The sequence below is a fragment of the Schistocerca piceifrons genome, chromosome 1, assembly GCF_021461385.2.
Source record: "Schistocerca piceifrons isolate TAMUIC-IGC-003096 chromosome 1, iqSchPice1.1, whole genome shotgun sequence".
Classification (NCBI taxonomy): Eukaryota; Metazoa; Arthropoda; class Insecta; order Orthoptera; family Acrididae; genus Schistocerca; species Schistocerca piceifrons.
In genome coordinates this window covers 627,445,810-627,470,127 of record NC_060138.1, presented here as the reverse complement: position 1 = coordinate 627,470,127, position 24,318 = coordinate 627,445,810, and the positions used below count along the sequence as shown (strand labels likewise).

At 40.6% G+C, this 24,318-nt stretch overlaps 1 protein-coding gene and 2 non-coding genes across 3 annotated transcripts in view; 2 read left to right on the top strand and 1 right to left on the bottom strand.

Moving 5' to 3' along the window:
* The window catches only part of LOC124710862 (TBC1 domain family member 19), a 173,422-nt gene that overhangs the window by 138,867 nt on the left and 10,237 nt on the right, over positions 1-24,318 (bottom strand). Inside the window, exons 2-3 of the mRNA XM_047240959.1 lie at positions 15,883-16,071; positions 5,277-5,415 (exon numbers count right to left, since the gene is read on the bottom strand). Coding sequence (XP_047096915.1) covers positions 5,277-5,415; positions 15,883-16,071 — 328 coding nt within the window. The remainder of the gene's footprint in view (positions 1-5,276; positions 5,416-15,882; positions 16,072-24,318) is intronic.
* Trnas-cga lies at positions 4,335-4,409 on the top strand. Its single transcript has one exon. It is a non-coding gene; the product is annotated as a tRNA-Ser (tRNA).
* Trnas-cga lies at positions 4,636-4,710 on the top strand. The gene has a single exon. It is a non-coding gene; the product is annotated as a tRNA-Ser (tRNA).

Below are 24,318 nucleotides of genomic sequence, written 5' to 3'. Positions count from 1 at the left end.
TACCAACCGGTTGTCCACAACGATGAATGGCCATTGCCAAACTGTGGCCCAGAACAATGTGGGCCATCCTGTGGTATAACATGTAGCTGAACAAAACAGCCTTCATTTCAGTGGGTGCTTCACAATCCAGGTCACCGGGATCCTCCTCTCAATCACCAGCTTTTCTGAACTGTGCAGATGGGAGTTATACTTATGAGGATTCTCCACTCCCAAAATTGCCCTGGCCTCAACCTATAATAACTTACTGTACCTGCACTCTGCACCCAACATTTTCCACCCCTCCCTCCTGTCACCTCCTCCCAATTCATATCCCCTCACCCTCACGTTTGACACTCCCTGCCAATGCACACACTTGTCTTTTCATGCCCCTGTTCCTCTCCTTTTCTGATCCCCACTTCTCCTCTCCCACAGCCTACCGGCACTGCAACAGGCAGCCTTGTCCTGCTGCCTTCTAGTCCCTGCTCGCTCTGTTACACCACACTCTTCTTTCACTCCACCCATACTTTGCTATCCCTCCTCCTTCCATGTCCAGCTTCTGATTGCTGCTTTTGTACAACACAATAACTGCAGTCTGGATAGAGAGGTTAGAGATAGCAGTCATGTGCACACGAGATGGCTGTCATTTGCAAATGTGTGTGTGTTTTCCGTTCTTTCCTGAAGAAGAAAGGCTGAAAGCTCGATGTATAACAGTCTTTTTGTTGTGCCTCTGTGCAACACAATGTGTCATCTTTATGGTGAGAACCAATATATTCTTTTCATAAGAGCTAAATAATAAAGTAAATTTAACTGATGGTAATTCAGCCCTGACAAGCAGAACATGGTCTGAAAGTCACAAGGGAACAGAATGGTTCAGATTTTCTGTCTTTACATTATGCATAACTGGCCCAAAGCCCTCTAGGCACTGCACAAATGTGAGATGTTCATTAGGTGTCAAAACATTAACTAAACTGTTCTGGGTCTGCCAGGACACAGCACACATACTCACAGTAGATCTGCCAATGACTCCTATAGAAATTCGTTATTATGAGAGAATGTGATGGAAAAGTTTTACAAAACTTCTTCAAAGGTGTTTTATGGGTGAGGAGGCAGCCTAAGAAATATTCTCTTTGGGTAGACAGATAAAAAAAATGTTATGGGTACAGGAGTGGCACTGAAAAAAGGCTGTGATGCAGGAAGTAGGTACATGGTGTCAGAGAGCTCATGTAGTGGGTTCACTGGACTACTTGTATTCTCTCAGAATGATATGCATCTGTGTGTTGAGAAATTAAGGTCATTATGAAGAAGCATGAGAAATACAATGATGAACTGTAACATGCTTATTGCAAGGATGAAGTTTGTCAGTTATACCTGTCATAGAGTTCTTCCCAGGCAGAATGACTACGAACACAATTATGGTATTTGGATTCTCTGACCCCTTTTCATCTTATATAGTTTTCTCTACTTGATTAGATTACAATGATAATCCAACAGAACAACGTTTATGTGGGTTAGTGTAATTGTGTTGTACAGGTCAAGGAATGTCTAGTGTTTGAGTCAGGTCTGGAAAGTGCCAGATATCGTTTGCATAATTGCAGGATGTATCTTAACATGATATACAAGAATTTATCCAAGTTTTTCTTGTCTGATAGATGTATGTGGTGTATGTAATAGGAGGATATGGGGATGTGCATTTTATTGTGTAAATATGAAGTGGAACGACTAGCTGATAGGATGCCTCCCTGGACACTGTTCTTTCCCCAGGATGTGAAATGATATAGCTGTTAGCAGGGCTAAAAGTGAGATGAAGTGGAGAGTGTGTAAATGCAAACATAGAGACTCCCTGGTGAGCCAAGCGTTAATGGGGCTAAAAAGAAGTGTAAATAATATAAAGAACCAAATGCCACCATGAATGATGTCAAAACTGCAAAAATTAAATACTTAAAAATAACTTAGTGCCTATGTTACATCAAGATTTTCAATGGAAATCTGAGGGCAGACTTTTTCTTAGGCGAGAGTAGTTGAAATGGTCTAAGCCACAGCCAATACCCTCGCTTTATTTGGAGCACCAGCAGACATGGTCAACGTCCTGCTGAGAGGAAGATCCCTCACCATGTGACTGCTTCCATACTGCTGCTTCCACATGTCAGTGACCTGACACATCAGGAAGCTTTTGCATTCTGACACATCGCTGCCTCTAACATCAGTTGAAAGCATGTCACTGACCTTATTCCAGATGTTTCCATGGTGACACACAAATACTTCACTTCAAAAGAATCAGCATTGAGTGGCTGTATTTAAAACTGCCCATAGCCAGCCCATGCTGTGCATCCAGTTGGCTGATGTAGGTGCACCCAGTTTTTGTGAGCTTCAGCATTGGTGTTTTCACTGCAGCTATGTCACTGTCACTGCTGCTGTTGATGGACCATGATCCAAGGACTGCTGGCTGACTGCCCAGCACTCAGAACCCAGTACTTTGCCACCACCTCTACAGGGCTGCTTGCCATTGCTGAATTCCACCAGCCACCTGCTCCCTGCTACCATTCTCTAACCAGTGGTTTAGATTACACTCTGGGCAGCACCACAGCCTACCACAATGGCAATTGCAGTGCTCTGTGCTGTGCCCAGCAGAGTCATGTGCAGTGGTATGGACACTGCTTACGATTCAATTCCGGCGTGCTTTTGACACCAGGTCGGCATGCAGCTGCCCAAGCAGGGTATATTGTCCACATGCCACGTCTTCCTTGTGTGCTGCTATAATTCCAGAATATTTCAAGGGAATGCCAGACCACACCAGGGAAGAGATTTCACAATGAATAAATTAAGAAAGAACTGTTTTATATTCATTGCTGATTTGTCTGCTGCTTCCCCACATATCATAACTGTGCCTCAAACCAGCTATGCACCCTACAGTGCCCCAGGAAGAGTTGAGAGCATTCTGATAAGCAAGAAATGCTTACATTCCACTCTCTTTCTTCCAGCTACACCAGACCCACTACATTTTAGTGTCCAACACAAGGCATCTAGTTTTTGCATATCACACAGTTTTATTTATTTAATATATTTATGAGTTATGTGGAATCATCCCCTAGACAAGCCTGCTTAATTGTATTTATCATGTTACTGGAGTAAGTGCATGTACTGTATTATTAAGTTACAGCATTACTTTGTCTAATATTCTCCATGATTTGTCTTTAGTTGCAGCTCCAATGCATCCAACTTGTTGGTATTGTATTGTATTGTACTGTATGTTAACCAGGGACCTAGAAACGACGGAGAGGCTCTGTCCCCACCGCAGCCGCAGTGGTCCGCAACCCCACTACAACTACCACAGTCCACTTCACCCCTCCACTGCCCCACACCGAACCCAGGGTTATTGTGTGGTTCGACCCTTGGTGGACACCCCCCCCCCCCCCCCCCCAGGTAACGTGTCACACCAGACGGGTGTAGCCCCTATGTTTGTGTGGTAGAGTAATGGTGGTGTACGCGTACATGGAGAACTTGTTTGCGCAGCAATTGGCGACTTAGTGTAACTGAGGCGGAATAAGGGGTACCAGCCCGCATTCACTGAGACAGATGGAAAACCACCTAAAAACTATCCACAGACAGGCCAGTTCACTGGACCAACTTGTTGGTACAAAACATCATTTAGGATAGTTACAGTTCTGAGAAGCATAGTACTGAACACCTAATTTATGCCACCAGATACATTCCATCACTTTCCATGAAGGAACATAAATTTTCATCAGGTTGCCCTCCATGGGGTGGGTGCACGCAACGACTGTGGTTATATTGGGTTAGATAGAGCAGCAATCAGTCGTAGAATTAAGTTGCTTTAATATGACATTTATAGCCACAATGCAGATCAGATTTCGACCTGTGTCAGGTCATTATCAATGCTAAAACAAATACAAGAGTATATATTACAATGTGATTTACTTTTGCTATCATTTCTCATTTGCACTGTGAAGTACTCATACACTAATCATAGATTTTAGGGGTTGCTTATGCTATGCAAATATTACATGTTGACTGGCTACAATTCATCATAACATGTATCGGGTATTGTGGATGCCTCTCTAAAAACCAGCAAACTGACTACATTAGAGTGCCAGAATGAGATTTTCACTCTGCAGCGGAGTGTGCGCTGATATGAAACTTCCTGGCAGATTAAAACTGTGTGCCTGACCGAGATTCACGACTCACGCCCGGTACTCACAGCTTTACTTCTGCCAGTACCTCGTCTCCTACCTTCCAAACTTTACAGAAGCTCTCCAGCAGGAGAGCTTCTGTAAAGTTTGGAAGGTAGGAGACGAGGTACTGGCAGAAGTAAAGCTGTGAGTACCGGGCGTGAGTCATGCTTCGGTAGCTCAGTTGGTAGAGCACTTGCCCGCGAAAGGCAAAGGTCCCGAGTTCGAATCTCGGTCGGGCACACAGTTTTAATCTGCCAGGAAGTTTCATATCAGCGCACACTCCGCTGCAGAGTGAAAATCTCATTCTGGAAACATCCCCCAGGCTGTGGCTAAGCCATGTCTCCGCAATATCCTTTCTTTCAGGAGTGCTAGTTCTGCAAGGTTCGCAGGAGAGCTTCTGTAAAGTTTGGAAGGTAGGAGACGAGGTACTGGCAGAAGTAAAGCTGTGAGTACCGGGCGTGAGTCGTGCTTCGGTAGCTCAGTTGGTAGAGCACTTGCCCGCGAAAGGCAAAGGTCCCGAGTTCGAATCTCGGTCGGGCACACCGTTTTAATCTGCCAGGAAGTTTTACATTAGAGTGGCTCTTTTTGGTTGAGAGAGTCAGTTCTGTAATTTTTTTCTCAATTTAAATTGTCTGAAAACAGTACCAATGTTGTCTTTCTTCACTTTTATTGCATTAAAAAAATAAAAATGTATCCTGTATTTTCACATAACACTGCATTCTTCAGCTAACAAAGAGTACAGAATTTCTTCAAATTTAAAAATCAGAGAGTATTTACAAGCACAGTAAAAGACAGAAGACAATTGTTCTGTGGATGCATTATTATAGTAATAATGTCTGAAACGTGTGCATAATCTTAATATTATTAATCTTGAAAGTGTATTTTTATATATGAATCAAAAGATCAACTTTAGTTTTAAGTACATTCCTTTAATAACACCAACACACTTCCAGGAACTAGGTAAAAATAATGTAAATATTTACTTTTCTGAATCTTTCACTTAAATTACATTATTCTTGGATTTTATAAATAAAAAGCTACATATCAGGTACAAAATAAATGGTCTACCAATCTGTAAGGCTTACAAAATTAGTAAAATATACTTGCCAATATCATATGTGCTTAGCTCTGTCCATTTTTCTATTAATTCATCCTTGTCAGATGCTAGTCTCAAACGAGCCAGTGCTACACCAAGTTCACTGCACATTGAATTCAGGGATTTGTGCACCCTTTTCTCCCACTGCAACTAAATATTACATATCTTTTATAATCTACTTCAAAGATGGAAGCTAATGACTTCCAAACTGAACAATATAACATGGTCTGCTCAACATACTATGTCTGAGTAATTATATGTTATACTACAGGTAATGAAATGGTCAGTATTAAAATCTAATATAACAACTATGATACTTAGCATAACATTGTTCACAAATCTAATTCATCTAAATGCATGTACTGTAAAATCTGCATATAAATTAAATATTTGTCAAGAATACTTCTAACATGTACAGGTGAAGTGCTAGTTTCCACCTTGCAATGCATGAGAAATAAAGAATAAAACTAAAGAACCTATATGCAGCCAGTTAATGGTCAAAAGTTTATTTACCGAAAACTTAAATACGTAACTGGATGTTTAAAATGTCAGGGGGAAACATTGATGTTAAAGGAAAATAATGCATTTATACTGGCATTTACAACATAAACATCTAGTCTAGCAGAGATGGGACAAGATCTAGCCATGCTTTACAGTAGGAACCACCCTCGTGTTTTACTGAAGTAATTTCAGGAAATCACAGAAAACTAATTAAATCTGGAGTCCTCTAGTAGGAGCCTCAAGGATATGCTCACTTCTACTACATTCTGATGGAATCATTGGTTAAAGAGCATTATAAGCTATTGGAAATGCCTACAGAATCATAACTGGTACTGCTAATAAACAAAATTTATGTGAGCACTGACTGAGGTCCTTTATAGCTGAATCAATATGGCCTCCACCCTTTTGAATACAAGGCTGGTCTGTTAAAAACAGCACAGCCTCATTCTGCTTATCCACTGTGCTCAACACTGTTTTGTTTATATATTCTTGCAAAGAAGTTACCACAGCATAAAAAAGTTATTGCTACATTGTTTGTTCATTTCTCAACATCAGTCACAATGTTTATCACACACACTGTCTCATGATGAAAAAAGCTGGGGCTAAAGTGCTAATTTATTTCTCAAAACTAATCCCTCCACACACTACTGGCTGCTGTCAGGATTATGATGATGATGTTTGGTTTCCATTTTGTATATTGCAACTTTCCATAAACTTATATGAAAAACTGAGCTAACGTCCCTCCACAATGAATGAGATCTTCAGCTTAGAATGAGGGTAAGTTGTTTTACTATTATCTGTTGCATAGATTTAGTGCAAGTTTTCCAAAAAGAGAGAGAGATAAACTTAAAATACACTGACCACACCATTGTTAATCATAGAACATTATCTAGATCTATGAAAAAGATGCCTGATTACAATGAACATTGCAACTTGTCATGCAACTATCAGAAATCTTCAATTCTCAAATCTAGACACACATGAAATAAGTAATTTCTTTTGATTCTGCAGAACCCCTCAGTTCATAGCTTTATGTCTGACAAAAGCTTGTTAATGACCTATGCAACAAAGTAAGGAATTCTATCCCACAAGACAGGTGATATATACTTGTATTTGGATCTTATCAATAAATGAGGTAGGAACTCTCCCTGCAATATATCCTACATTCCCATAATCCTCCTGGCCTCAACCTTCGTTAGTCATTGTGCTTACCCATCTAACCTTTTCAATGTTCCCATTCCTGCACTACACAGTCCTCTATCCCACAAACACACCCACAGTCTTTTTACATCTCTCCGTTCCTGCTACCCTGCCCCCTTTGCCCACCCCCCCTCCTCAATCCATCAGTTAACCACTTGACTGCACCTAGCTGCCCTATCCTCTCTCCACCTCTATCCTCTATGCTCCCACACACAGCACGTTACCTCTGTCCTGCTCTCCCTTGCCGCACACACACACACACACACACACACACACACACACACACACACACACACACACACACACACACATTCACAATACAGACCTTGCTGACCGAAAGATCACTTTCTGACTATTTTTGTTTGTTGTGACTCAGCATCTCTGCTGTATGGTGGGTAGCAACTATCCTCTTCAGAATATTGTCATATTCCATCCTGGATTTTCCCCTGTCTGATAGGGTACCATCTGAGATAGATGACAGCAGGATAGAGAGTGCACCCAAACACCAAGAAAGAACCAAAAAATTCCTTGGAGTGTGGACAGATGACACACGTACGGTGTGACACACATAAAGATAAACTGTTAAACAGAATGAGCAGTGGTGTATGTTCTGCTTTTAGTATTCTGTAAAGTCTGTGATGTGGAGACACTAAAATGTACCTACTTTGCACTAGTGCTCTCAATAATTACATGCTGCATTCCCTTTTGGGACTCCTCCCACAAAAAGATATTTATTATGCAGAAACAAACAATGAAGGCAATGAAACAAGTGCCCTTATCCTTCACCAATAGAAATTTCTTTAAGGAGCTCAGTATCTTGCCCGTGCCTTGTATCTGTATTCACAAAACAGCATGTTTCATTCATGAAAATTTCCATATAATAACAAAAATGAAGATATTGGCATAATACTAGGCTTTCCGAAGACATATTTATCATTGATGAATGGCACAATAGTGTAAGACACAAGAGATACTTCTGTACAAGAAGTTACGTGAAAGTGTAAAGTCTTGCCAGAAAGAATTCAGATCCAAAATAAAGTCAGTGCTACAGAAACACAGCTTCTATTTTGTAGAGGAATTTAAGAATATTAATCTCAAATAATCTGTGTAATGTGCCTTAACATGTGTGTTACCATTTCACTTTCACTTGACTTATTTACCTCATTTAACAGATGTAACTTTTGATTCCTTGTTATGACTTATCTGCAAATATGACAATGTAATGTAAATAATGTATACAGGCATTACTCTATAATCTTTATCTGATGACTGTATGTGAACATACCGTAAGAGTGATGACTATCTATGAACAACCTATAAATCATATAAAAGTATATCTTAAAAATGTTCATCTTATGCATGGATGTAACTGAACATCTCAACAATGTAAATATTTATGTATGTGTATAACATAAATAATGTGACTTGCCCTACATCTATGTGTAATAACACAATGAGATATCTTGGATCAATAAAATATGAAATCAATGAAGAGCTAAGGGAGGACAACAAAGATCCAAAGTAGATAATTTTAAAAAAATCATGCAATACTGAAGGGACATTCCCTAACCACTGTGCTATTCTGAGATTGTGGTTGATCAAAACGTCTTGGGCTAAAACTGTTGTTACTCACAAACATTCAAAATAAAATACAAAATGAATACAATGAATATGTGGTGTGGTTCCTCTCTTTTTCTGCAGTTCTAGTGTGTGTGTTTTACATGTGAAACAGAAAAATCACACATGCCTTTCAACTGGTTTACATGTCTTCTTGCTGTATTTTCCCTTCCTCCTTATGTACTTGTCTTTGTTACAATATGTACAGCTCTTGTGATGAATTACATCCATAGCTTTCAAACCATGTAAATGAGATGTGACCTCATACACTGACAGTTGCCTTATGTTGTTTTGTTATTTTAGGGCAACAAGTTTTAAATTTATGTAAAAGTAAACAAATCATATAAATACATACTCAATACCCATACTTTCAAGTAAGATGCTATTTCATTTTGTCTTATGCTACAGAGCACCCCACATGACTGGTAAAGATACATTGATTACAAGGACATATAAATGTAAATAAAGCATTGTATCCTATAATTAACAGTTCAGATCAATTAACTGCCTAATATGTCACAGCCATTACAGGCTTCTTAATTTTATTTCTACAATTTTGGTCTGATAAATGTTAAGTACTGATCAATACTAGTGGTTCCAGATTTTTGTCATCATTCATGATGACACTAAAAAGATAATCTTACTGAGTTCTCCTTGACTAAATACATACAATGTGATATTGAGTGGACTAAGCTAATCATTAGTAACTATTTTTATCTCTAAAGCTCAATCTCCTACACTTATACAATTTTTCATAGTTTGAAAGCATTTTTTCTAAGATCTGTGATAACTGAAGTGTAGTAAACAGATATGATGCAAAGAGGTAAGTGTGCAATAACACAGAAGTTGCTTCAAGTATCTACTTTTCTTTGCACTAAATGGCAACTGTTCTCTTATATCTTGTGTGACTATATATCTAAACAATGATATGAATTAATAGAGGGAAACATTCCACGTGGGAAAAATATATCTAAAAACAAAGATGATGTGACTTACCAAACGAAAGCGCTGGCACGTCGATAGACACACAAACAAACACAAACATACACACAAAATTCAAGCTTTCGCAACAAACTGTTGCCTCATCAGGAAAGAGGGAAGGAGAGGGAAAGACAAAAGGATAAGGGTTTTAAGGGAGAGGGTAAGGAGTCATTCCAATCCCGGGAGCGGAAAGACTTACCTTAGGGGGAAAAAAGGACGGGTATATACATGTCCGTATATGTGTGGATGGATATGTGTGTGTGTGTGAGTGTATACCCGTCCTTTTTCCCCCCTAAGGTAAGTCTTTCCGCTTCCGGGATTGGAATGACTCCTTACCCTCTCCCTTAAAACCCACATCCTTTTGTCTTTCCCTCTCCTTCCCTCTTTCCTGATGAGGCAACAGTTTGTTGCGAAAGCTTGAATTTTGTGTGTATGTTTGTGTTTGTTTGCGTGTCTATCGACGTGCCAGCACTTTCGTTTGGTAAGTCACATCATCTTTGTTTTTAGATATATATCTAAACATCCATATTTCACATCAGACATATCAAAACTCTGTAAAGAGTGGCAAGAAATTTCTCAGTTCAAATTTTCCATGTGTGGTGCAGCAAAGGTTTTTCATAGACTGCACTGTTTAACAGAAACCAACAAATATCTGCCAGAAAACATTGTTAATTATTCTGTAAATTAATCTGAATTAATTTTACAGCAAAGTTCTGCTTTATTTCCGCTTGCAAGTCCTTAAAATCAGTGCAACAGTATCAGTCATCTGGATTTCTCTTTAGCATAACATTTGCAAGTTTGTTCGCAATTGATTTGGGGTGGGGGGGGGGGGGGGGTGGGGGGGGAGAGAGGATGAATGGGACAGGTCTTGTCTTGAATCTAAGTCTATTGCAGAGATATGAACCATGAGGCAAGAGGTTGGAAGCAGGGATTGTGTAGGGATGGAAGAGAATATTCTGTACAAATTTCATTTCAGGTGACAACAAGAAGTACCTCCCATAGTGCCCTGAAATGAGGAATGTCCTACTTACTATCCTTCCCATCCTTACCACAGTGGTATTGTGCTGCCCACTGAACCCACACAATATCCACATCCATCCCTACACAACCCCTGCTTCCAATCACATGCCTCATGGTGCATATCGATGCAATAAACCTAGATGCAAGATCTGTCCACCACAAATCTTCCCACCACCACCTACTCCAGTCCGGTCACATGCATCACTTGTCCCATCAAAGGCGGGGTTACCTGTGAAACCAGTCACACGATCTACAAGATAAACTGAAATCGTGTGCTGGGCATGACAACCAACAAGCTGACTGTCTGCAAGAATGGACGCTGCCAAACTGTGGCCAAGAAACAGCTGGACCATCCTGTTGCTTAGCGCACTGCTCAACATGACGTTCTTGATTTCAATGACTGCCTCACAGCCAGTGCCACCTGGATCTGTCCCCAACACCAGCGTTTCTGAATTGTGCAGGTGGGAAATCTCCCTGCTGTATATCCTAAGTTACCATAATCCTCCTGGCCTCAACCTTCATTAGTCATTGTCCTTACCCATCTAGCCCCCTCCATGTTCCCATTACAGCACTACACAGCCCTCTATTCCAGCATCGCACCCACTGTCTTTTTACTTCTTGCCTTTCCCGGTAGCTCCCCCACCTACCGTCTAACCTCTTGACTGCACCTAGATGCCCTACCCTCTCTCCAACCCGACCCTGTATGCTCCCACAAGCAGCAATTTACCATCCTCCACCCCTACCCTGCTATCCCTCAGCCTCCCCATTCCAGCCTCCTCCTTACCTCCACCATCCGGTTGCTTCTTCCATCGTGCACTGCTGCTAGCAGTCTGGCCTCAATAGCCAGGGACTGTGGTCATGTATGCATAAGTTGTGTGTGTGTGTGTGTGTGTGTGTGTGTGTGTGTGTGTGTGTGTGTGTGTGTGTGTGTGTTTTGTCCATTTCCAATGAAGGCCTTGTTGATTGGAAGCTCATTTTCTGACAGTCTTTTTGTTGTGACTCAGCATCTCTACTATATGTTGAGTAACAAATACCCCTTTCATAATATAGATGATATCTTTTGTGTCGAGGGGAGGGGATATTAATATAGGCTGTATTATCTTTATTTACGAGAAGTGTGTATTTGTTTAACCATTTTACCAGATTACAGTGTGTATCAGCAATTTTGGTGTTAAGTTGATGAGGCCAGTGATTAGAAATCAGTATATTGGTGTCATTGACTAAAATTATTGGTAGACCATGCTGAATGCATTGGAGAAGATCATTGATAAATATCAGAAATAAAAGGGGACCAAGTGCAAAACCTTGGGGAATGCCTTCTCTTACTACTTGCTCTTTTGACTGAACACTTTCACCCTTTTTTGACGTGATTACTACTTTCTGAGCACTGTCTGAAAGATGTGACTTAAACCAGCCATTGCAATTTTCCCTACTTCCATAATATAGCAGTTTCTCTGAAAGTAATTCATGACTGACAAGACTGAAAGCTTTTGTGAGCTCAAGGAACACACAATTTGCCTGTATCCTTATTTGAGTGCACAACAGATTTAATTTAAAAATGAATATAATTGTCCATTTATTGATCTCCCTTTCCGAAAGTCAAACTGGTGGAGACTCCATATGCAATTACTTTTCAAGGAATTAATAATACCACCACATAATGCTTTCTCAAGGACTTCTGATTTGCTTGATAAGATAGAGGTAGGTCTGCATTGTTGACATCACTCCTTTCACCATTTTTAAATGGAGGAATACCTTTTGTTGCTTTGAAAATTCTGGGGAATTCACCTGATGATAAGGAGCAGTTTATTATATCTGACAGTGGGTCAGTGGGTCACACACAGGATGGTACATTTGTTTTAAAAGGTGATCAGATATACAATTAAAACCCCAGCAATTTTTATTGGGTTTTGTCTTACAATACTGCAGATTTCCTTTGGTGTGACCTGTCAAGAAAAAGTGATTGTGGGAGTAACACTGAATTTGAATGACAAATGGGCCAGGAGACTTGATTAAAGAAGAAAGCTTATCACCAATGTTTATGAATTGGTTATTGAATGTACCTTGCCTTCATCCAACTGTTTTATTGATAAATTTCCACATGGCTTTTGATTTATTACTTGAATTAATGATGAACTGCTGATTATACACTTTCTTTGCTTCCTGAATTACCTCATTTAGAATTCTTTTATACTGTTTGAAACAGTTATGGACTAACTTACAGTCTGTAGTTTTACTGTAGGCACATAGCAGTCTCTTATTTCTGCAAAACATTTGCATTCCTGGTGTTAGCCATTTATTATTACACATTTTTCATGTGTATTGTTTTTCTGCATGTTTGATTGGGAACGCCACTTCATAATAGTGATGCAAGACACTCATAAATTCATGAACCTTATTGTCAATATTTCTAGCACAATAGATATCCTTCCAATCAGTTTCATGGAACAGATGTGTGAGATTTGCTACATTGTTTTTGTTGCCAGTTGATCTTTTGTATGTGTGCTGGAGAGCTCCTGTCTGCTTATTTACACCTGGCATGGTCATACGCAGAACTGAGCAGTTGTGATTTGCTGTACCATTTGCTGTCTAATGTGCAAACAGATGACATTTCAATAGTAACAACAAAATCATCTGTTGCAGAGGAACTGGTATTAGTTGTTCTAGTAGGTTTGCTGTTTATGTTTTTCATGTTATAACATAGCAACTTTTCACCACTTTCTGGGAAACAGTGGAACAGCATAGAACTGGGGTATTTTGAATTGCAGTGTTGTAGTAATGTGTCCAACTTGGAGGTGATTATTGTTATGTTACCATCAGATAGATTGTAGATGCTTATAAGATTAAGAGAGTTAATATCTACTGTGTCATGTTCAAAATGCTTTCCACAATCCATGCACTTGGTTTTAAGTAATGTAATACATTCTACATTATCTCTAGCATACATTAGATAGCCACATTGATTTTTGTTAGTTCTACAAAAATGCTTAACCATCTGAAAGCCTGGAAAGGAAAAATAGGCAGCTTCATCATCCTTAAGTAAATGCTCACCTACAGACAGATGACCTCAGAAGTTAGGTCGCATAGTGCTCAGAGCCATTTTTGCTCACCTATACAAAACAAATCTATAGCGTGTTTGAGGCTTCCTAAAAATATTTGTAGTTCTAAATTTTTTCCTCATGCTTGGCATATTCTAGAAGAAAACACAAAATTTTTATTTTTTGTATTAGTGAACTGGTTTTGATCAACAATTTTTCTGCTTATAATGACTTATGATGTTGTTTTTGACAGGTGCTGGGCTGCTCAGTGGATCCTGTCCTAAAAGAATGTTCTCATCACAGTATTTTTAGTAGTGTAATGTTATCTTGTTTGTATTGGGTAGTGCTTCTTATTTCTTCAAGTATTTTCTGTGACACAATTTGCTTTCAAAGACCAACTGAATGGAGCCTAATGGGGAATCTGCACTCAATCACAGTGATGCCTACAATTCTGATGTTTTTAAAATGTTTACATATATTAAAAAACCATCTGTTAGGAGCATTAATTTTCTTGTTTATGTGGGACCAGTGTGGTAGGTCATGAGGGTGTGAAATGTTCACAAATAGAATGTTTGTGTGAGTCAGATGACCCAGACATTTCTTTAACTCCCAGCAGGCCATGAGTATTTCATTTTTATATATTTTATTAGAGCCATCAGACTGGGTTATGAAATTGTTTGATGACAACTAAGCAATTGCTTCTGAGTGTTTATCCTTACTAATTTCCAAGAGGGAGGCCCCAGGCTTAGTAAAGCTCATGGATCTTACAGTTGATACTTCATTAATATGCGAGGCAATTGCATGTCTGGCTATCAGCAAGAATCATAAGTTTTCCTAAGCGATTGGAATCTTAACTGCGGCATACAGTATCTATGTAATTTTCTTTAGAGTCATCTGGAAGTGATCTGATTTTTCAGCAACTTGTTGACATGTGAGAAATTTGTATTGTGGCATTCGCTGGTAATGTTCCTTCACTAGATAGCGCAGAAATTCATCACTGACTACACTAAGCATCTTAAGGAATATCAGGCCTGCCACGTGATACATTTCTGCAGGTATTACATTTCCACTCCATCACAGAGTTTCTCTCCACTTTCGATGACAGGTCCACCTTTCCACCTTAAAAGTGAAACTTTGCTTTGCACTTAACACAGACCACATCACTTTTTGCTATTTTCCTGCACTTTTCACAAACACTAATGACAAAGCTTTTATTTTCACAATTCCAGGTGTCAATTTCATGCTGCGATACACTGTCCAATTTATTCCTTTGTTCACTTGGTTTGTTACACATAGCATACAGTTTTACTTCATAATCTTTTTGTTGCTTAAGTACCACTTCATAATCTCACTGATGCAATCTTTGTTGATTAATTTTGGCCTAACTCCTCATTACATTTTGTACATAGCCAGATTTTCTGCTTGGGGTCAGAACTCACACAGCTATTATGGTACACTGCCTTGAATTCGATGCACATAATTCCCTTCATCACCCTTCCTTTACATAAACAAAAGTTTTCTCATGTTTCTCACATGTATTCATAGTAGGCCTCAGAGGTGCTAGCTTTGCTCCCACAGTTATAATAAGTCTTTCTGTTTCCTCCATGCATTTTTCATTCACTTTTGATATAAAACAACATGTAACACACATACTGTCATGGTGAATGATACAACTTTTACAAATACGACACTTTTGCACAGCATTATTCATAAAATTTATTGAACTCTTTTCAGTTCATTATCACTTAACTTTTTGTATTTTTCCTAATCCCTTTTGTAATGTCTATTCCTACATCAAACATATCTACCACTTTTCTGCTTTTTACTTCAAGTTAATGATCTTATTCATTTTATTATTTTGAACTCCTCTGAGAGAGAGGTTTTTCTGCCCTTTTCTCTCAAGATTCTCTTTTATATGAAGCAACATTTCGCTTCATTTATCACTACCCCTGTTTCACTCTTACGTTTACTACAAATCTCATGGTTAATTGTTCATCTATCTCTTCTCATACTTCTCTACCTGCCCCCCCAATCACCCATCCTATCCCCATCACCACCTGTTTAACCTTTTTGTAGACAAAATCACTTTTGCTCATTGTTAACTTGTTAACTTCAGAGAACACAGCATAAATACAAGGTACACACACACACACACACACACACACACACACACAAAATGAAGGTAAGTGCTTGAGGAAAACAAATAAGAATACTGCTAACCTCATATGATGTTATTGTATTTTAAGAAATATGTTATTACCTGTGCTTTCCGTAAGTATGCAAGTGGTTCCTTCAATGGATAACCATTCACACAGTCATAATTGTTATGAGATCTAATCCAGTGGAAGACAGTGTTTCGTAATTCTGTTTCCATTCCTGCTTGTCTAATTGCTTCAAGTAATGTTTCTTTGAAATTTGACTGCTTCACACAAGTGGATGACACCATTTTCTGTACAGAAATATTGATAATGGAACAGATAAGGAAATTCTTTAGCCTGAAATTGGGAAACATTTATAAAACACAAACTAATTTTATATCAGTTAACTTTTTAACAATATAACAAAAATTGTGGGTGAAGTAATAAATTGAAAATTACAGAAGACTACTGCTTAACATACTTTTCCATTGGGACACACACACACACACACACACACACACACACACACACACACACACACACACGCACAGATAGAGAGAGAGAGAGTATTCCACCTGCCATTGCACTTGCCTGGCTTAATTTCTGATTTCTGTAACAACTATTTCAAAAATGTCAGTGTTATCTCTTCTACTGTAGAACCTGTTCCCAACATTCTAACAATGACTTGTCAAAATACAGTTAAAAGAGTGCACATAAAAGAAACAATTTTATTCGGTGAAAACTACGAACACCCTAGTTATAGACTGAACAACAACAATTTCACAAATGTTGTACAAAAATTAAAGTGTGCAAATAAATAATCAGGGACTGAAACAGGCCAGAACACCTGGGCATCCATCCAAATCAATGTTACCAGAATAAGTGACTAGACCAGAACTCATAAAAATAATTCAGAAACTAAAAGTCACAAAGTCTGCAGCAGATGATGAAATATAAGATTATCTAATAAAGCAAAGGAGTCAACAAACAATTGTACCACTTTTAGATACCGATGAAGTCTACTGCATGTAATAATACTGAATAACTAATTAAGACTCTGAAACTGAATGCAACAAACTGCTCAGTCAGACGAGTATTCCAGAAAAATTAAAAATACGAAAAGTAGTACCAATATGCAAACAAGGTGAAAAAGACTACATTTAATATCTAGTTTATCAAAAATATACGGTGAGGTTATATTCAGTAAGTAGATTCATTCCTGGAGAAACTCAATATCCAATTCTGGCAACAATATGGTTTCACAAAAGGATAGGTATTTCAAGCCTAACAGAACCTGTTATAGATGCATTAGAAAAGAAACACTCAGCATCTGCAATATTTCTGAATTTGTCTAAAGTTTTTGACACAGTCAACTGCACAGCACTAATTTAAGAATATGAAAGCTGTGGCATATGTGTATATGCAGCAAAATGAATAAAATTATATGTTGGTAGTAGAAAGCAGTACATGACTAAAGATTCTGGATGCAGATCTGAAATCAAGGCTATTAAGTGCAGTGAACCTCAAGGTTCTGTACAGGGTCTGCTTTTGATGAACCTCTTCACAAATAATACTGAAGTCTGTGAGGAGAATCAAAACATTACTATATACTGATGACATAACATTATTAAATGCAGAAAAAATATGGAAACACTGGAAATAAGCATGTTTATTCAACTAATAACCCAATGCAGTGGTTCCTACAGAATGACTGAACCATAAATATAAAATAAAGATAATGTTCATCATGTTCACAAATAAAGAAAAGGAAGATCAGAAGAGGTAGTTCTTTTTTGGTAATGATTTAGTATCCTTACCCATCAATTTTTACACAATTCAAAAACATAAATTCTTCTATGGAATGGAATGAGTCGTCAGGGAGAAACTTTTTCAGTTTGTTTTCAATTTTCTGTTTCCTGTCTGTCAAACACTTTACATTTCTGGGTAAATGATCAAAAATTTTGGTGCCAGTGTTGGTCACCTCTTTTTGCGCTAGAAACAAACTTAATGTTGCGTAATGAGTACCATTTTCTTATGTTATTGTAATTATGAAAATAACTATTCTTTTTGAACTGCAGTGGATTATTTTCAACAAACTTTGTGAGGGAATAAATCTACTGTAAGCTGGTAGTAAAAATGCCCATCTCCTTACAACATGTCTATTAGCTGATCACGGTCAAACACACCAACAGGAAATCTTCTCTGCCTTCCCCCTCAACTGCTCTCCCTGTTTCCTGTTCCTTGGCTCTGCCAGCTTCTGCATCAGGGGTCTGTCTGATTCTGGTGCTATGGGGTCCGGTGCCACTGGCTCATCCGCCATCTCCTATTTCAGCACTACCAGCTCATGTGCAACCACCACCTATGGTGCTGCCTGCTCCAGCTGCATCTGCTTCAGTGCCTGCTCACATTTTGCAGGTGGCTGTAAGAGCTCCCAGTCTCATCTGCCACCCAGCTGCCTCCCCTCTGCCACAACAAGCCCAACACTCCCATGCCATGTCACATTTCGCCTGGTCGATGCAGTCAAGTCCAGCTCTCTTCCCGTGGATGGCAATGTCAACAAGGCCACTCTTCGTGCCTGTTTCCATTGAGACCACTTTTGCTCTCTCTCGACTGTTTGTGTGTTTCTCAATCACTTTACATTTTCCATTTCCATCTCAGCAACTTTCCACTCTGGCCTCTGTGCTCTCTTCCATGCCACTCAGGCTGTCCATTCCTGTTTTCTTCATATGTGCTTTTCTTTCCAAAGTGTCATTGTTCAGTGTTTTTCTCATGCTGCTCTGTGGCTTCAGCTTAGCGGTTTCTTTGCTGTGTCTTCTCTCTTACTAGACCTCTTTGCTGCTGGCAATCCCACTGTCACCACTGCAGCTACTCCCACGATCGACGCCAGGCCTCTCGCCAATGACACCAATGTCACCATTGCCCACTCTGAGGCTCATCTTGCAGTGACCTCTCACCCTGTCCCGGCAGACTTGGTTGTTGCTGTTCTGGCTGCATGGCTACCATGACTACCTCTTCTGCATCCAACTCTGCTCACCACCAGTCATCCCTGCTGTCACTGTCAGTTCTGTTGTGAGTTCTTCTGTGTTTGGACTGCATTCCCATCAACGCTTCACTGTCAGCTCAGCCTCTGTCTGTGTCTTTTCTGTTGCTGCCTATGGCCAACTGCTGCCATTTCTTATGAAGGTTCCTTGTGCTTCTTTTGTCAGGATCATTTTTCGTTGCCTGATTGCTTTCTTTTTTTATTCCATTCGGTACCTCATACCGCCTACAGGAAAATTAAAGAGACCTTTGGAGATAAGAGAACGACTTGTATGAATATCAAGAGCTCAGATGGAAACCCAGTTCTAAGCAAAGAAGGGAAAGCAGAAAGGTGGAAGGAGTATATAGAGGGTCTATACAAGGGCGATGTACTTGAGGACAATATTATGGAAATGGAAGAGGATGTAGATGAAGATGAAATGGGAGATAAGATACTGCGTGAAGAGTTTGACAGAGCACTGAAAGACCTGAGTCGAAACAAGGCCCCCGGAGTAGACAATATTCCATTGGAACTACTGACGGCCGTGGGAGAGCCAGTCCTGACAAAACTCTACCATCTGGTGAGCAAGATGTATGAAACAGGCGAAATACCCTCAGACTTCAAGAAGAATATAATAATTCCAATCCCAAAGAGAGCAGGTGTTGACAGATGTGAAAATTACCGAACTATCAGCTTAATAAGTCACAGCTGCAAAATACTAACACGAATTCTTTACAGACGAATGGAAAAACTAGTAGAAGCCAACCTCGGTGAAGATCAGTTTGGATTCCGTAGAAACACTGGAACACGTGAGGCAATCCTGACCTTACGACTTATCTTAGAAGAAAGATTAAGGAAAGGCAAACCTACGTTTCTAGCATTTGTAGACTTAGAGAAAGCTTTTGACAATGTTGACTGGAATACTCTCTTTCAAATTCTAAAGGTGGCAGGGGTAAAATACAGGGAGCGAAAGGCTATTTACAATTTGTACAGAAACCAGATGGCAGTTATAAGAGTCGAGGGACATGAAAGGGAAGCAGTGGTTGGGAAGGGAGTAAGACAGGGTTGTAGCCTCTCCCCGATGTTGTTCAATCTGTATATTGAGCAAGCAGTAAAGGAAACAAAAGAAAAATTCGGAGTAGGTATTAAAATTCATGGAGAAGAAATAAAAACTTTGAGGTTCGCCGATGACATTGTAATTCTGTCAGAGACAGCAAAGGACTTGCAAGAGCAGTTGAATGGAATGGACAGTGTCTTGAAAGGAGGATATAAGATGAACATCAACAAAAGCAAAACAAGGATAATGGAATGTAGTCTAATTAAGTCGGGTGATGCTGAGGGAATTAGATTAGGAAATGAGGCACTTAAAGTAGTAAAGGAGTTTTGCTATTTGGGGAGCAAAATAACTGATGATGGTCGAAGTAGAGAGGATATAAAATGTAGGCTGGCAATGGCAAGGAAAGCGTTTCTGAAGAAGAGAAATTTGTTAACATCCAGTATTGATTTAAGTGTCAGGAAGTCATTTCTGAAAGTATTCGTATGGAGTGTAGCCGTGTATGGAAGTGAAACATGGACGATAAATAGTTTGGACAAGAAGAGAATAGAAGCTTTTGAAATGTGGTGCTACAGAAGAATGCTGAAGATTAGATGGGTAGATCACATAACTAATGAGGAAGTATTGAATAGGATTGGGGAGAAGAGAAGTTTGTGGCACAACTTGACCAGAAGAAGGGATCGGTTGGTAGGACATGTTCTGAGGCATCAAGGGATCACCAATTTAGTATTGGAGGGCAGCGTGGAGGGTAAAAATCGTAGAGGGAGACCAAGAGATGAATACGCTAAGCAGATTCAGAAGGATGTAGGTTGCAGTAGGTACTGGGAGATGAAAAAGCTTGCACAGGATAGAGTAGCATGGAGAGCTGCATCAAACCAGTCTCAGGACTGAAGACCACAACAACAACCTCATTCCCTGCGTCCTGTGCTTATCTGTGATGGCTGCACCATCTCCATCAAGGGGTAAGTGGTGTAGTATGTGCAGGTCTGGGCCCCTGCAAATTTGGCCACCACATTTATTGGATATGTTTTGCAGGCCAGCCATGACCCGTACATCAATGCAAAGCAGCTGTTTGTCAGCAGATTGCTGCACTGTTTGCTGTCAAGTCTCCTGCAGCAGATAAGGTTCTGGGGGTGCAGGCCACAATACTACTTGGCACAGAAATTGAGTAAATAGCATTGCAGTCACAGAGGAATACTCGTGTCTGTGCAACCGTGTGTCCACGTGACTGCATGCCTGTGTTCTTCCGCATGAGCAGCTGCTACAACACCAGTGACAATGCTCGCTCACACCGTCACTGGGCTCTCAGCCACACCGTGCAACAGTCACTACAGAAGACCCAATTTCCACCACTCATCGTCTCTACGGATGATCGAGACTTTGTTCCTGTTGGGTACCAGCCGCGTAATCACCACAGAAGACCATTTCTGTTGTATTCTTCAGTCATCACAGGACTTTTTCAGTTTTACTGCCTGCATGGACACTGTGGTGTGCATAATGTAAGACCTTCAGTACACACACCATCAGATTATTTGACTTGTCGCTCTAACGAAGTAGGCGAGTGTCAGTAATATGTCTCGTGGTCTTATCGTGCTGTGTTTATCTTCTGTCATTAGGTGAGATGATAGAAATGCCACTGGCACGCTTAGAGTAGCAGATTGACGGTGATCAACTTTAAACAGAGCTGGATTAATTTTCACACACATTTATTAAAATTATAACAAGCATAAAAATTACTTAACTTGGTTCTGGATGCCATTTGCAATTGACAATCTGAAGTTCCTTTGGTATTGGTACATTAATCTTATTCTCACATATATCTCTGATACTTGACAAAAGTGTCTATACATTTATCTTCATGGCTATGTACAGGAATATGGTAATCTTATTAGGTGCAGACTGAAACTTGACTATAGACTGGTACAGACAAATTTAGAACTCGTACAGACTGGTACAGACTAATGCAGACTGGTACACACTGGTGCAGACAAATTCAGACTGGCACAGACTGGTGCAGACGAATGCAGACTGACTAATCGGAGGTCCGTACACTTGTTATAATACCTCGCGTGTTCATGTATCACTGCGCGAGTGTGATCCGCGAGGAGAAAAGGTTCTACGTTAGCAGAAATTTCATTGGCTGCATTACATATTAATACGCTGATTGGCGGAAGCAGAATTTGGTTCTTCTCTATGGCAGCACCATCTCATAGTGCGGAGACGGACGAGCGCTGCGCCTGCTCTGTTGTGCTTAGTGGGATGCGCTCTAGTGGGAAAGTTGTGTACGTGCTGACTACGCGGAACTATGTACACAACAGACACCATCCTCAAACTGTACTAAACTGAGTTCATGTTCAATAAACAATATTACTTCAAGCATGCCAATCTATCACTTGGCAGGTACATTACTATAAACAATGGTGTGAAGTGCTTAATTTGTGTGATGTCAGTGACCTACGTAATGTTGGTGAGAAAGGGATTGGGTTGGTAAGTGTGACATCTTGCTGTGACAGCACATCATGTCATAGTCACTTTGTAGTCAATTGATGAATGACCAGAAAGTTACTACACTTCTCTCATCATCAATTTTGTTACTGGTGGACTGCATAAATGTCTTCCATTCAGGAAGTGCTTGCACTTGTAGAGTGGGCTGCACTTGGTGGAGCCACTTACCACACAACCACAGCATATCTTGCAAGATAGGTGTCAACATGTCTGATGGAATGGTACTGATCATGTATAAATGCAGAATGGTAGTCTGCTGTAATGAATTGCTTGACCTGTGTTCCATAAAACATAGGTGAACTACTTCTGGTACAGAGGAACCAAACTTAAGGTTCTGGGTGTATTGAGATGTAGGAAGAGCTATGGCTGGGTGATTCATTTTGCTTTCCTAAAGATTCAAAAACTATTCCAGCCACTGATAGTGGAGGCAATGAAATCAACATTGTCGATTACATATTGACAGCATGTTACATTTGAGACAGGCTCTTCAGTGTGTAGACAGTTGACAAGCCAGCTGTTGACCTTTTTTATTTTTATTTATTTATTTACTGTATTTTTTTGCATGGAGACCCCAACTGGTGTCTTTTGCAAACGTCATAGGATTTTTTTACAAGTTTAGTACAATATATATATGTACAATATAGTACAATATATAGTACAATATATAGTACAATATATATATACACACTCCTGGAAATTGAAATAAGAACACCGTGAATTCATTGTCCCAGGAACTTTATTGACACATTCCTGGGGTCAGATACATCACATGATCACACTGACAGAACCAGAGGCACATAGACACAGGCAACAGAGCATGCACAATGTCGGCACTAGTACAGTGTATATCCACCTTTCGCAGCAATGCAGGCTGCTATTCTCCCATGGAGACGATCGTAGAGATGCTGGATGTAGTCCTGTGGAACGGCTTGCCATGCCATTTCCACCTGGCGCCTCAGTTGGACCAGCGTTCGTGCTGGACGTGCAGACCGCGTGAGACGACGCTTCATCCAGTCCCAAACATGCTCAATGGGGGACAGATCCGGAGATCTTGCTGGCCAGGGTAGTTGACTTACACCTTCTAGAGCACGTTGGGTGGCACGGGATACATGCGGACGTGCATTGTCCTGTTGGAACAGCAAGTTCCCTTGCCGGTCTAGGAATGGTAGAACGATGGGTTCGATGACGGTTTGGATGTACCGTGCACTATTCAGTGTCCCCTCGACGATCACCAGTGGTGTACGGCCAGTGTAGGAGATCGCTCCCCACACCATGATGCCCGTTGTTGGCCCTGTGTGCCTCGGTCGTATGCAGTCCTGATTGTGGCGCTCACCTGCACGGCGCCAAACACGCGTACGACCATCATTGGCACCAAGGCAGAAGCGACTCTCATCGCTGAAGACGACACGTCTCCATTCGTCCCTCCATTCACGCCTGTCGCGACACCACTGGAGGCGGGCTGCACGATGTTGGGGCGTGAGCGGAAGACGGCCTAACGGTTTGCGGGACCGTAGCCCAGCTTCATGGAGACGGTTGCGAATGGTCCTCGCCGATACCCCAGGAGCAACAGTGTCCCTAATTTGCTGGGAAGTGGCGGTGCAGTCCCCTACGGCACTGCGTAGGATCCGACGGCCTTGGCGTGCATCCATGCGTCGCTGCGGTCCGGTCCCAGGTCGACGGGAACAACATCGATGTACTGTGGAGACCTCACGCCCCACGTGTTGAGCAATTCGGCGGTACGTCCACCCGGCCTCCCGCATGCCCACTATACGCCCTCGCTCAAAGTCCGTCAACTGCACATACGGTTCACGTCCACGCTGTCGCGGCATGCTACCAGTGTTAAAGACTGCGATGGAGCTCCGTATGCCATGGCAAACTGGCTGACACTGACGGCGGCGGTGCACAAATGCTGCGCAGCTAGCGCCATTCGACGGCCAACACCGCGGTTCCTGGTGTGTCCGCTGTGCCGTGCGTGTGATC